Source organism: Pelobates fuscus, chromosome 9, assembly GCF_036172605.1.
Source record: "Pelobates fuscus isolate aPelFus1 chromosome 9, aPelFus1.pri, whole genome shotgun sequence".
Classification (NCBI taxonomy): Eukaryota; Metazoa; Chordata; class Amphibia; order Anura; family Pelobatidae; genus Pelobates; species Pelobates fuscus.
This window is the reverse complement of record NC_086325.1, coordinates 132,054,028-132,066,805: the sequence shown is the minus strand read 5'-3', so window position 1 is coordinate 132,066,805 and position 12,778 is coordinate 132,054,028. Positions and strand designations below refer to the sequence as shown.

Here is a 12,778-nt window from a genome sequence, read left to right as displayed (position 1 = left end):
AAAACTATATACACCCGTTTTGGTTAGCCACACTGCCCAATCACCACATATATAGCGAGCTAGAGAACCGAATTTACACAGGCGCCTCTTAGTCGCACTATCAAAAGTCTAGTGGGTTCCAAATTTACACGCCTTCCCACTTAGCCCAGATAGGATGAGAACTAGCGAACCGAATTTACACAGGCGCCGCTTAGTCTCCCGGTCCCTCCGACCTAGCGAACGTAATATACACCCTAGAACGCTAGTCTAGACAAGACACCGGTGTCCGGCTAGGGCTATTTACACCAGGACCCCGCCTGACTAACCAAATCAAACGGTCTGACTAAAGAGCGTTCGATCGAGCGGTGCGCCTTCGCTCCTTCCCTCCGACAGAGGGGGCAGATACACAGATTCAAAACCCCTTTGGGCCTACCGCACAATCGGTATACCCCTAGTGGGTCCTGCCGTCTAAAACAGCAGTTGTCTTACCTCCTCGTTCCTGAACCTGAGTTCACACTCATCGACGGGGACACCCCAGCACTTCTCACGTAGAGGCCGATGATCTCCTGGACAACAGACCAGTGGCGCCGAGACGAAGGGAGGTCCACGCAGAAGTTCAGGGGTGCAGCCGTAGAGAACGTGGGCAAAGATAGACCGTCTCACGCCTCTGCCTCTCAGCTACCGTTGAACGATGAGCTTCCCGGCCAATGCACCAAATGATACCGGAGAAACTGACGGAAGCCAAGCACAGAGAGATGGACACAGGTTTCTTCAGGAAGGAAGAGATTCTTTATTGGATCACCGATCGGGACTCAGAGGGACTAGCGTCACCAAAATACAGCAAAGTCTGAGTACTGAATACATAGAGTACATTCCTTATATAGCACTGTAGCTCCTCCCACAATTAACTACACCCACACATACCCTTAACCTATTTAATAAATAGAGTCTAAACTCATCCATCCGGTCTAACCACGTGGCTCATCTGATACAAAGGAGAGGGACGCGTAATTCCAGTTCTTACATTCCTGCACCTGGTCAGTACAGTGATGACAGTATCTTAGCTACGTATAATTAACTAACTGATACTACAAACACATATACATACATATGCCTTGTGGCAATCTTAGCCTGCTAAACTTGTATTTTACTGGAATTACATCACAAAATCGCCAAAAGCGTTTATTTGTCAGCAAGATTTGCCACATGAACACAGTTTGCTTGTGAAAGGGTTAAAATATTTTGCTTAACAGTAGGAAGGCTACATTTTTGAGCAGCAAAGTAACCTGTTATAAGTGATTTGGGAGCATCACTGGCTCCAGATACTTGGAAGTAATATTTGGATCACAGCTATGTAATAAGCTTTTATCTTCTGCCGGTCACATGGAAAGGATTTTTACTTTTAATTTTTTTTGTATTTATTGTTTATGACTTTAACAGAGTGCTGCTCTCTTTTTTTGGGAGCAAATTGAAGCAGTTTCTAATTGCATGTAGCAGTGTTAATTTTGTTGACAACAATTTTTGTTAAATTTTAGTCAACTAAAACAATACAAATGAGTAAAATACCACTAAAACGAAGATTTGCCGCCAAAATTAACACTGGTCTATATTCCAGTCAGGTCATATCAGGTTCGATCAGAATAAATGTAAGCCAGGTGTATGTGGTACTTACTTTGTGGACTGAAAGTTTTTCAGAACTTATTTTATTCGTAACATTTTCAAGAATAAAAAGCCACTCAGTTGTTCCACTGCTTGCATAGCATTCTGTGATTAAGCTTTGAGCGAGTGCACGTGCATGTCACTGCCCATTAATTACTATAGCTGAATTCTATATCTAAGCCAGCATCAATGGTATAAGCCAGAATGTGAATAATGGCTAGCCAATAAAAAAAAAAAGCTTTAGTTCTCTTGTCTGTAAGGAGATTTTTATATGCCTGTTGCTGGTTTAATAGGATGCTGACAGCAGGTTAGCTTTAAATTAAGTATACACACCTTTGCTAGTGAAACACCTGCACTAAATAAATAAGGGTTTATATTGTTTTACACATTCTCCAGAAATATATTTTACGGAAACAGGTTGAAAATTGACACATACATGACAAATGTAAATTAAATAAAAGATAAATTGTTTTAAAATATTAGAAATATTCAATAAATAAAATTAAATATAACATATACATATTTGTGTTATCGCCCCTTTAAGGTCAGGCACTCTGCAGCTATTCTCGGTGCATTTCCTCATTCTTGTGTCTCTAACCAGTGCCACACAAACTTAAAGCATAATGATAGGGCAGAGGTTTATAATCCAACCGCAGCATGGATTTGTGGAATGTAAACAGTGTATCTAAAACCATGAGGGTCGAGTCAGACAGTTTGAGGATATAATATGTTCTTAGCTGTCATTGAGCATCTCCTGAAAATTAAGTATTTCCTCTCTTCCTGTCATTGTCCTGGTCAGCCGAGTAGTTCATTTTAGTAGTTATCACATTAGGAACCAAAAAAATATCATGTGACAGGTGCTCTTAACAATACTGGCTGTGTGCCCAATTCAGAAATAACCTTTGCGTAAGCACTTTATGTGTATCTGATCTGTGATATCTCACTTACAGAGATTAGAGTTTTGTTATTTTTACATTTCTATTTCATGAGTTGCCATTATGTCAAGTCTGTTATACAAAAAAAAGTATCAAATATTGCAACGACAAAATTAGGAGAACTCAGACAGTATTCGCCTTTCTCAACATTCTAAAAAAAAATTGGGGTTGGTTTGTGAAATAATTATGATATTTTTTAACCCCTTAAGGACACATGACATGTGTGACATGTCATGATTCCCTTTTATTCCAGAAGTTTGGTCCTTAAGGGGTTAAACTTTATTTCCCTTTTATTTCTACCCAAGTTCAAAAAGTAACAGTTATACTACATTATGTAGTTGCTATGATTGATTGATTGAACTGAAGGTTTTGTGCTGAGTTTTTTTTTTCTCTATTTGTATCAGTCATATATGCACATTCATCACTTTTTGGCTGTATAAAGTGTGTATACACTATGTGGCAAACTCGGGTAAGTGGTTATTGGACCTGAGCTGACAAATCAGCCATATGTTTATATCCCATTCACTGATAGAAGTGTTCTACTTTAAAACCCAAGCTATCATGCTCTAGCTCAACATATGGATATACAAAAGGAAGGCGCTAAAACATGTGCCTGCTGGAATTTTGTCTCTTCTGTTAAATGCACACTTGCCAATTAAAATTCTGAAATGCAGATATATGTCTTTGGAATACATTTTTGTTCAAGTAGAGATTGTAGCCGTATTAGTCCAGTGATGCAGATGTAAAAAACAGATAAACTTTGTATCTTGTAATACCTTTTTTATTGGACTTACAGAATTTTGTAATGATAAGCTTTTGGGAGAACCTCCCTATAGACTTGAGAAAGGGAGGTTCTCCTGAAAACTTGTCATTACAAAATTCTGTTAGTCCAATAAAAAAAGTATTACAAGATACAAAGTTTATCTGTTTTTTTACAGAATACATTTTTGTTAGGGTGAAGTAATTTCATCAGAAAATATCATGCATTTGTAGTTAATTGCAAAAATGGAAGAATTAACTGAAATATGAACACTTTTCTGATTTTAGGACTCCCAGATGGTCATAGAATCTTTTAAATCTGGGTTTGAGCCTCCTGGTGATGTCGACTTTGAGGATTTTACTCAATCCATGAAGAGGACGGTATCCGATAACAGCCTGACTAACACCAAGGCGGATGGGAAATCCGATGCAAAGGTTCCCAGCAAATCTCGTGGCAAACTGTGGCCCTTCATCAAAAAGAACAAGGTAATGCTAGTCAGCTCCAATAAAGTCTCTTTAAATCCTTCCGTTCTACTGATTAACATACCATAATTTATTTGTGGAAAATGTAAATTAATTTTGCATTCTTTTACTCTTATAGTTGATTTTATGTTTGTCTTTGATAAAAGTTCTTCATGTCTACCTCATGGTTTTCATTATTTTAGTATGATGATGTTATTCAATGCATGCTTAATAACTTTCTCTCTGACCAACTGTTTATACTGATAGTTATAAACATGACCTAATTTTGAGTTAACTTTTGGTTCTCCAACTGCATTTCATTGGTGGATGGGTGCTTACATCATCACATCAAGGCTTTGCCAACCATGACGCCTTCATCCCTGATCTCTACAGACCACAAATGCTTCAGTTGATTTCCCAACCTCTAGCAATTTGACCATTGTGCATTCGTTTATAAAGTTTGTCTCTACCAAACAAATATCCTTGTTAGCCACCTTGGTGCTTAGGGTTGAAAGGCTTCATGACTCTTGGCATTTAAACATGGTATTTACTAATTCCTGTTGTGCCTGCCACATAACGCTGTTAATCCATAATCGGCAAACAAGTACTTGAACTTGCTATGTTCTAGATTCTTGGTACATTAACCTGGCAGCAGAACAGGCACGTAGCTGGGAACTCGCCGTAGATTTTAATTTTGGCTACCAATTAGGATCTTTATGTTATGTGGTGTGTTCTGTGTGACACATGTATAATAGGTATTAAACTTAGTTATGAAAATCCAACACATGCAGTTCCCAGGTACGAGGATGTCTTTTCTACCCAACCTGTACTCCATCTTATTTCTTTTTTAACCACAGTTGCATGTCCATGCTCAGACACATGAGAAGGAACTTCCTTTCAGTTGCCTCCATTCTTCTCACCTCACAAAGATGCCCTTTTAAATTATTTCTGTGGTTATTGCCGTGGCAAAACAAAAATCACCTTTGCCATGTACGGCAGGTGCAACGTTTAGGAAACAAGATCAAGAGAGAGGAAGGCCTCCAAAAAAACTTTCAGATTACTCTGAGTGGAATGGTTTAAGTGGATAGAGAGCACTAGAGAGCACTTGTGATTGTGAAGAGGGGTGCCTTCTCTTATATCATTGATATAAGCTAGTATCTGGCTTGTACATGTCAGAAGATAACCTGTCACACCAGGGACACTATTTGTGGTCTGCCTTGGGAACTTGCCGCGACGTGGCTTTTTGGCCACTGCTTTATAATTTGCATGGCAAATCTAGCATGGCTTCTTGCTTTCTACCTTCAAACAATTCATGGAGGCAATATCTGGCCACCAACCTTCATCCATCTTGAATTAACATTATTCAGCCTCTTTTTTTCTTTTTCCTTTCCAAACCATGATCGTTACATGTGGAATAAAAACATTTGTTGTTTTATATCTTTATTTTTTCATATCATTTGGTTTGGAATAAATATTGTTTAATCCTCATTTCGTGTTTTGTTTTTGTTTCATTTTTTATCTTTTTTTTTTTTTCTTCTGTACCTTTTTGAATTTGGTTTGTATTCTATCACTACTCCTTTTCTTATACATAGCTTATGTCCCTTCTAACATCCCCTCATCAGCCCCCTCCTCCTCCCCCTGCCTCCGCCTCACCCTCTGCTGTTCCAAATGGCCCTCAGTCTCCCAAGCAGCAAAAGGAACCCCTCTCCCATCGTTTCAACGACTTCATGACCTCCAAACCCAAAATCCACTGCTTCCGAAGTCTAAAGCGTGGGGTAAGTTGCGCTCTGGTTATCTCTCGCAATCACTGTTCGTTTTTCTCCCTCTTTGTATTCTTGTTGCACGAACAGTTGTAAAAAGCATTTTTCTTACCTTCATTTGATGGCTCTTCCCCTGTGTCCATAAAAATGTCACCAAGTAACTTAGCCTGTCAAAGGGAAATGTATGTAGGTTCAATCAAAGTATAAAGTTTTAGTAGTCAGTACTTAGTCAGTAGCATGTTGTAAGGATGTCCAGCAATTCCCTTGTGATCTAATTGAACTGTGATTTAAAAAAAATAGTTTTTAAAAAAGTCAAGAAAAGAATAAAATAAATACCATCCTGTTACCTCTCAAAGAAAATTACCTAATTCTTCTATTTAATATAAGCCAAAGTTTCTGGATAATAATCTCCAGCCTGTCATATAGGTTGTGTTTTAAACACAAATTCATATAATAAATTCAGTGCCTCTATTCCCTTTTTCAATTGGTCATAAGACCTTAATCTATATTTCCTCAGTATGCTATTTACATGCCTATGAAAATGTGGGACAAGTGCCATATTTAAAACACTTGCTTATCTATACCAGGAGTAGCCAACAGTCACCAATGGCTGTTTTTCTTCCTTTTGGCTGTCCCAGATCTTGGTGCATGTTTGCTATTCTGTGGGCATAATACACATAGGTAGATGTACCATAATTCAAACTGACATATTAAGTAGATGACAAGTGTCTTATTATAGTTAAAAGTTTCCTACACTGCCCACAGTGTGCATATAAACTCATGAATAGATGTCATGATTTTTTATGAGTTTATTGCAGATGTATAGGACATAGTACTGTACTTATCTCTTTTTTTCCCCCTTTTCAATGTATTATGGGGATAATAGATTAAAGAGACACTATTGGCACCCAGACCACTTCATCTCATTGAAGTGGTCTGGGTTCAGTGTCCCTGTTCCCTTAACCCTGCAATGTAAAACATTTAGAGAAACTGCAATTTTTATATTGCAGTGTTAAGACTGCCTCTAGTGGCTGTCAACCCGACAGCCATTAGAGGTGCTTCCTACTGTTTCACTGAGTTTGACTCTGGGAAACGATGCTGGACTTCCTTCCTGCTATGTATGAAGATGCCCAGCGTGTTGGAAAACCCCATAAGAAAGCATTGAGTCAATGTGTTCGGAATACAGCTTTATATTCCTAACACTATAGTGTTCCTTTAAAATGCATGAATAAAGTAATACTTTTGAATTTAATGCAAACCTCCAGGCTGTGCTATGTCTGCTATAAGAGTTAATCAGACCAAGAAGTGGCTTGGCCAGTCACAATGTTTCAATAATTTTCTATAGAAATACAAAGTATACCTATGAAACCTTAATTACAAATATCACACCCCCACTGTAATTAACAGTAACCTGACCTGCATATTGCAACTAACGTGCGATCCCTTTAAAAAAAAAATCACAAGAAACAGGGAAAAGATTCTTCAACAAGGATGGAACTTTCCAGTACAAAATAAATATATTTCGTATAGTGTGTCATTGAAAGGTTAGTCTGCTTTCAAGCATGACTGAAACTGCTCATAGCCGTGCCTTGGAAAGGCCACATTGAACTATAAACCCAGTGTAACTTCACATCATGATCATTATTTTCTATGTCCTTGCAGTTTGATTTTTGTTAGGTTTATTTATTTTTTTTCATAGGTGCATGTCACCAAAACATAGCTCATATCACATTATATGAATTGCATTATTTGAAAGAGCCTTAGAAACTGTTTATATGTCACGTTAGTATTTTTATTTTTTTATTTTTTTAATAAGACTGCAGGTTTTATTATATTTAACCACCAAAAGCATGTATCAGCTTGCTTTTGTTTTCAACTTGAGAATGAAACCAGGCTTTGAAAGATAGTAAAAAAAAAAAATTCAAAAAATCTCTTCCTAAAGACATTTCTATATTTCGTTAAATTACAGAAAGTTCACACTGAATGTACAAATTATCAGTTCAGGAGATATATCCACATGCCTGGAATTTCAGGCTCAATTAACCCATTTTTGCTTTTTTTGCTTTCTTGGGGACTCCCAAGCAGACTCAGTTTGATTCTTATCACAAAGGGATGATGAAGAGGACTTTAGGGAAGCCGACCTGTGCCTTTGAGGCTAGGGAATATGTTGTAAGTCTCCCCGTGATAGATTGACAGCAAGCTCTTACAGTCACTAACACCAGTACAAGAGTATGGCGTCCACTTGGGCAATGACAGCATGCAAAGATTAGAAATCATTGCCTACTGATCCCAAATTCTGTATTTGTTAAGAGAGCACCTTGCACAATATAGTTTAAAGTCAGCGGGTGCCTGTGCAAAGTCAAAGCCCAGCAAATGAAGGCAGAAAAAACAAAAAACAATAAACTTGGTCCATCAGACTTTAAGTTGGTGGTTATCATTGTCCAAGAGCTGAGTGGGTGCAAGAATATTAAACAGCATTGCACTACACATCTTGCAGCACTCAGAGGTTTGAGCAAGGCCTTGTAGATTTCTTTGAGACTCCAGCATTCAGGAGATTCAGATGAAATTCTGTTCTCATTGGCCCAACCATTGCACTCGCCAGAACATTACTTTCCTTCTCTCCGTCTTGTGCTATTGAATGTGCAGAGCTGTGCATGGTCCCAGATCTATCATGCCATGCTGAAATCACTGTCCTAAACTAGCAGCCTAGAGCTCCCAAGATTTAGCAGACTTTTTTTAATGATTGATATTGACATTCATCTGCTCATATATAAACAAAGTTAACATCAATCTGAGGGAGAGTTTCTCAGGATTTAGTGCAATGATGACCAACACTGGCAATGCTGATATTTTGGAACTATGTGAGGGTTTAGCACAATGATGCTGACTTTTAAATTGCAGATGTATAATTACATAAATGTTTAGACTGGCTCTGCATTATATGGGGCATGTAGTCCATAAACATCTGCGTACAATGTTTAGCCATCTCTGGTATAGCAGATGGCAACACTGTTACAGAGGGCAAGGATTGGACAGCTGATCAGCTCTTAACTGTATCCAGATCAGAATTCTGATTTGTTATTCCTTTCGCATCCCAATGAATCTGCTAGAGATTATCCCATGACTCTCTAACAGAAAAGGGAAAGTTTACATCCCACGGCTTCAGAGATAGTGTTGGAAGTCTGCATATCATGTGCTCCTGTTTGAGACATACCAGTGCCAAAAACACATTTACTCAATGCTAAAATTGCGCAGAGCCAATATAGATGTTACTGTTTTATGCAGTTTGTCACACAGGAGGGGCGCTGGGGAGTAATATTCTGCAATGCTGGTAATGTGTTTGTGGGGCACTTATGTGGACCATACAGGATACTGTAGTTATGATGATGTGACGGTAACTTGTAGACTCCGTGTCAGTACTAGTTGCGCTTGGTAGGTAATCCTCAGGAAGTGTCTGCATTCCTGGTCATTTGTTTGTACACATCTGTATTTGAATCCAAAAAAATACATTGATCAGATCTATGCAAAAGTTCACAGGTTGGTCCCAATGCAATTGTACGTTATTTTAAGCTGGATAAACACTGTACATCAGTTACATTACAGAAAATCTTTACATACACCACAAAATCCTGTGTATGCGTGCTTAAATTATTTCAGATCAAACCCCTTTGAAGACCACTGCGGTTCTTTGAATCAGCAGTCTGACCCAAACAGCTATGTCGGCATGTAATATCCTGCTAATATAATAATGTTGGCATTGGGGCATTCTAATTTGTAATAGGATCCTTAAATATAATATTTCTATGATTGCATAGACCGTTGCTGATTCTTAAGGGGTTAATTATGAAAAAGTATAAGCCTATTACATGAAAGCGATTTTCCCGCGGTACACTTTGCTAATAAACCTTATTTATCTTATTTCTTGCCCAAACTTATGGCTTTAAAAATTTTCATATAAACATTATCTTTATAGGTACAGTAAACCATCCTAACAAATAAATGATATATTAAATTCACTATACGTACTTGCTTTCACATTAAGGAATGGGTAATTTTTACATAGCTCCATGTGTTGCAACACTGTTGTATGGTTTGAAGAGAAAAAGTGGAGCGCCTACACATAATATACAATATATCAAATACTAATGCCGTAAGCCAGTAGATGTCTTCATGAAAAAACAACATTCTCCAAATTTTCCACATGCAAGAAGATGAGCTAGCAATAATAGTGCAGGTGGTCTATAGAGACATGGTTCAAATAAAAAAAAAAAAAATATATATATATATATATATAAAAAAAAAAATATATATATATATATATATGTAGTGTCACCATCCACTCATATTTATCAGAGCTTATATACAAGCTCCAGTATATTGCGCGCGTGTGATTTTAAGGGTAGTCATCAACCCCCAGGCAATCGCTTCTCTGAACTGCACCAATTTAATTCACAAATTACAACACATGCCGTAAAAAGCTTCTTACATACTCCAATGTGTGAGTGCTCAGCAGTGTCCAGTACCAATCACTGATATCATTTTAACCCCTTAAGGACACATGACATGTGTGACATGTCATGATTCCCTTTTATTCCAGGAGTTTGGTCCTTAAGGGGTTAAAGAGGGCAATCTCTATTTACTCCACAAGCACTTCCCAGCTCTAATTTCGCCGCCTCCTCCTCAGACCAATGTTTGGCAGCAGTAAGTCACACTAGTGCAGGGATAGGCAACCTTCGGCTCTCCAAATGTTGTGGACTACAACCCTCAAATTGCTCTTACATATAATGCTGGCAAAGCATCATGGTAGGTGTAGTTCAAAACATCTGGAGTGTCGAAGGTTGTCTATGCCTGCACTAATGGCTGGTGTGGCAATCCAAAGTATTCATCCACAAAGCACAGCTTTGGTATAGGGCCCCACTAGTGCAGCCCAAGTTTATTCAAAGAGCATGTTTTTCGTCCTGTTTTCGCTGCCTATCTGGGTTACCCTGTGTGTTTCACCTGTGGTTCCAGGTAGGCGTATGAGCCAGTTTCGTTGTCCAATACTGTGCACCGTATGTTTGGCAATATGGGAGGTGGGGGGGGGGATTGGACGGGGCTGTGGGCTGGAGTGAGGGGGGGAGGGGCGTGCTGTTCGTCGGGGCGCCCCGCGGGTCTAGGTCTCCGTACGGACCACTCACCCTGTCTAGTCTATGTGGTGTCATTCGTTAGCATATACTTCCCAGGGTTGACAGATTTTTTGGAATGATTTTTCCGTGTTTCTAATTTGGGCTGTGAGTTTGTCCATCAGATATGTGTCTTTGATTTTAACTATCACGTCGTTATCGGTGGGAACACATCTGTGCAAGAGCTCTTCTTGCTGCCAGTGTGAGTTTATTTAGAAGTTGTTGTTCCCTCCTTGGGAGGCCGTCTGTTGGTCGGGACAATAGGATCGCCCAGGGGTCTAAATCTATGTGTCGTGTTAGTACATCTGTCAGTAGTGATTGGATACTCTTCCAGTATTTGGTTACTTCAGGGCATTCCCACCACATGTGGACGAAGGTGCCTTTGCCACCGCATCCCTTCCAACATGTGTCTGTCGAGGTTTTCCCCATTTTATGGAGCTGAACAGGTGTGGTTACCATCTCATAAGCATTTTATAGGATTGTTCCTGGTGTAGTACACAGATCGACGTCTTAGCTGTCGCTTCCCATATATCTACCCAGTCCTCTCCTTCTAAGGCCCCCCCAGGTCCGCCTCCCACTGGTGTATGTATATTGGATCTTTAGCTCCCTTTTCCGGGGGGAAAAATTCCTTCTTGACCCCAGAATGGCAGTCAGATTTATCCTTGGATCAAGCAGTTATTACCCTACATTGAAAGATTATATGCTTGAATATTCTGTTTTTGCAAGTATGCATCTAGTAGCTGTTTGAACATCTTTATGGACTCTGATAAAACCACTTCTTCAGGCATAGAATTCCACATCCTGATTGTTCTTACAGTAAAAAAAACCTTTCCTTTGCCTTAGACGAAATCTTCTTTCTTCCAGTCTAAATGCATGACCTCGTGTCCTATGTAAAGTCCGGTTTGTGAATTGATTTTGGCTCAGTGCTCAAGAGGCAGGCAATTACCCAGAGCACCTGCCTTGCAAAGACTTCTCATTGAGCTGCATTGGGAAGTCTGTGATGGGACAGCAACTGAAAAGTCTGGGCTGGGGAAGAAGGGAGGATTTGCAAAAGCTGCAGACAAGATCTGAAACTTTTGCCATCTATTTTTGGATATACCCCGAATGAAAAAATGCATAACTAAATGAATGCATGTTTTCATTGGGCGATTATCCACAAACCAATAATGTTGAACTTTTTTGTATTTGGGCAGTGGAGCATCCCTTTAATGAGTGTCTTAATATTTGACCAAGTGTGGTGGGTATACAATTCCACCGCAGATGGAGTGTGATCGCATATCTAACAGTTGGTTATTGCAAAATATATATTTTGTAGTTATATAACTTACAGTGTATATGTTTTTTATTATTATTTGTGTATAGTAAGGGAGATTTACTAATAATTCTTAATAGGTGACTTGGAAGGTCTTGCGTCTTGCAGTCTCTCATTACTGCCATTGGTTTCACAGCTTTTGTGTTCACAATACAATTTCAGAAATTGAAACAACTGGTGGTATCTTTGCATGGTGCTGCGTGATGAAAGGTGCCTAAAGTGGCCATACATTAACTTTTGGCACTTTTCTTTCTTCATGGGAAGCATAATCTACTGTTGAGGTCTAGTGTAAAAATAGAGGTGTATCTTTACAAAACCTATAATGAATGCACAGTGCAAAGAAATTCAAAATCGCTATATTGCGAGTCATAACAGGGCTTTCAGGAAATCTCTCTTCCTGTACAACACGTTTTCTATCTTTATATGAGTAGCCACAGTGTTAAGCTGCACTGCGAACGTATTCAGTGTCCCTGACCACAATAAAAAAGACAAATGAAAAGCGTTCTTTTGTATGTATGATATAAATAATGCATTAATAATATTTTGGAGAAAAAAAAAACTAAAAACAATAGGTAAATTTGAAGTGGCTGCATTTTCTACATTTATCCAGGTTTTACAGTTTCACCAGTGATCTTAGGCCTTACCAGGGACTTAGTTGTGTTGCTCAATCCTGAGTTTCAGCATAAGAATCACCATAAGAATGTTGGGCTATGTAAGAAGTTGTCAGTAAATAAAGAATATATACACCCT

At 38.8% G+C, this 12,778-nt stretch overlaps 1 protein-coding gene across 16 annotated transcripts in view; it reads left to right on the top strand.

The window, feature by feature from the left end:
* The window catches only part of FNBP1 (formin binding protein 1), a 191,824-nt gene that overhangs the window by 154,514 nt on the left and 24,532 nt on the right, over window positions 1-12,778 (top strand). For 5 of the 16 annotated variants that reach the window (XM_063432408.1, XM_063432406.1, XM_063432407.1 and 2 more), the window contains exons 9-11: window positions 3,621-3,818; window positions 5,387-5,569; window positions 7,640-7,723. In XM_063432408.1, coding sequence (XP_063288478.1) covers window positions 3,621-3,818; window positions 5,387-5,569; window positions 7,640-7,723 — 465 coding nt within the window. The remainder of the gene's footprint in view (window positions 1-3,620; window positions 3,819-5,386; window positions 5,570-7,639; window positions 7,724-12,778) is intronic. The other 11 variants (XM_063432414.1, XM_063432413.1, XM_063432411.1 and 8 more) reach the window with 3 other exon arrangements.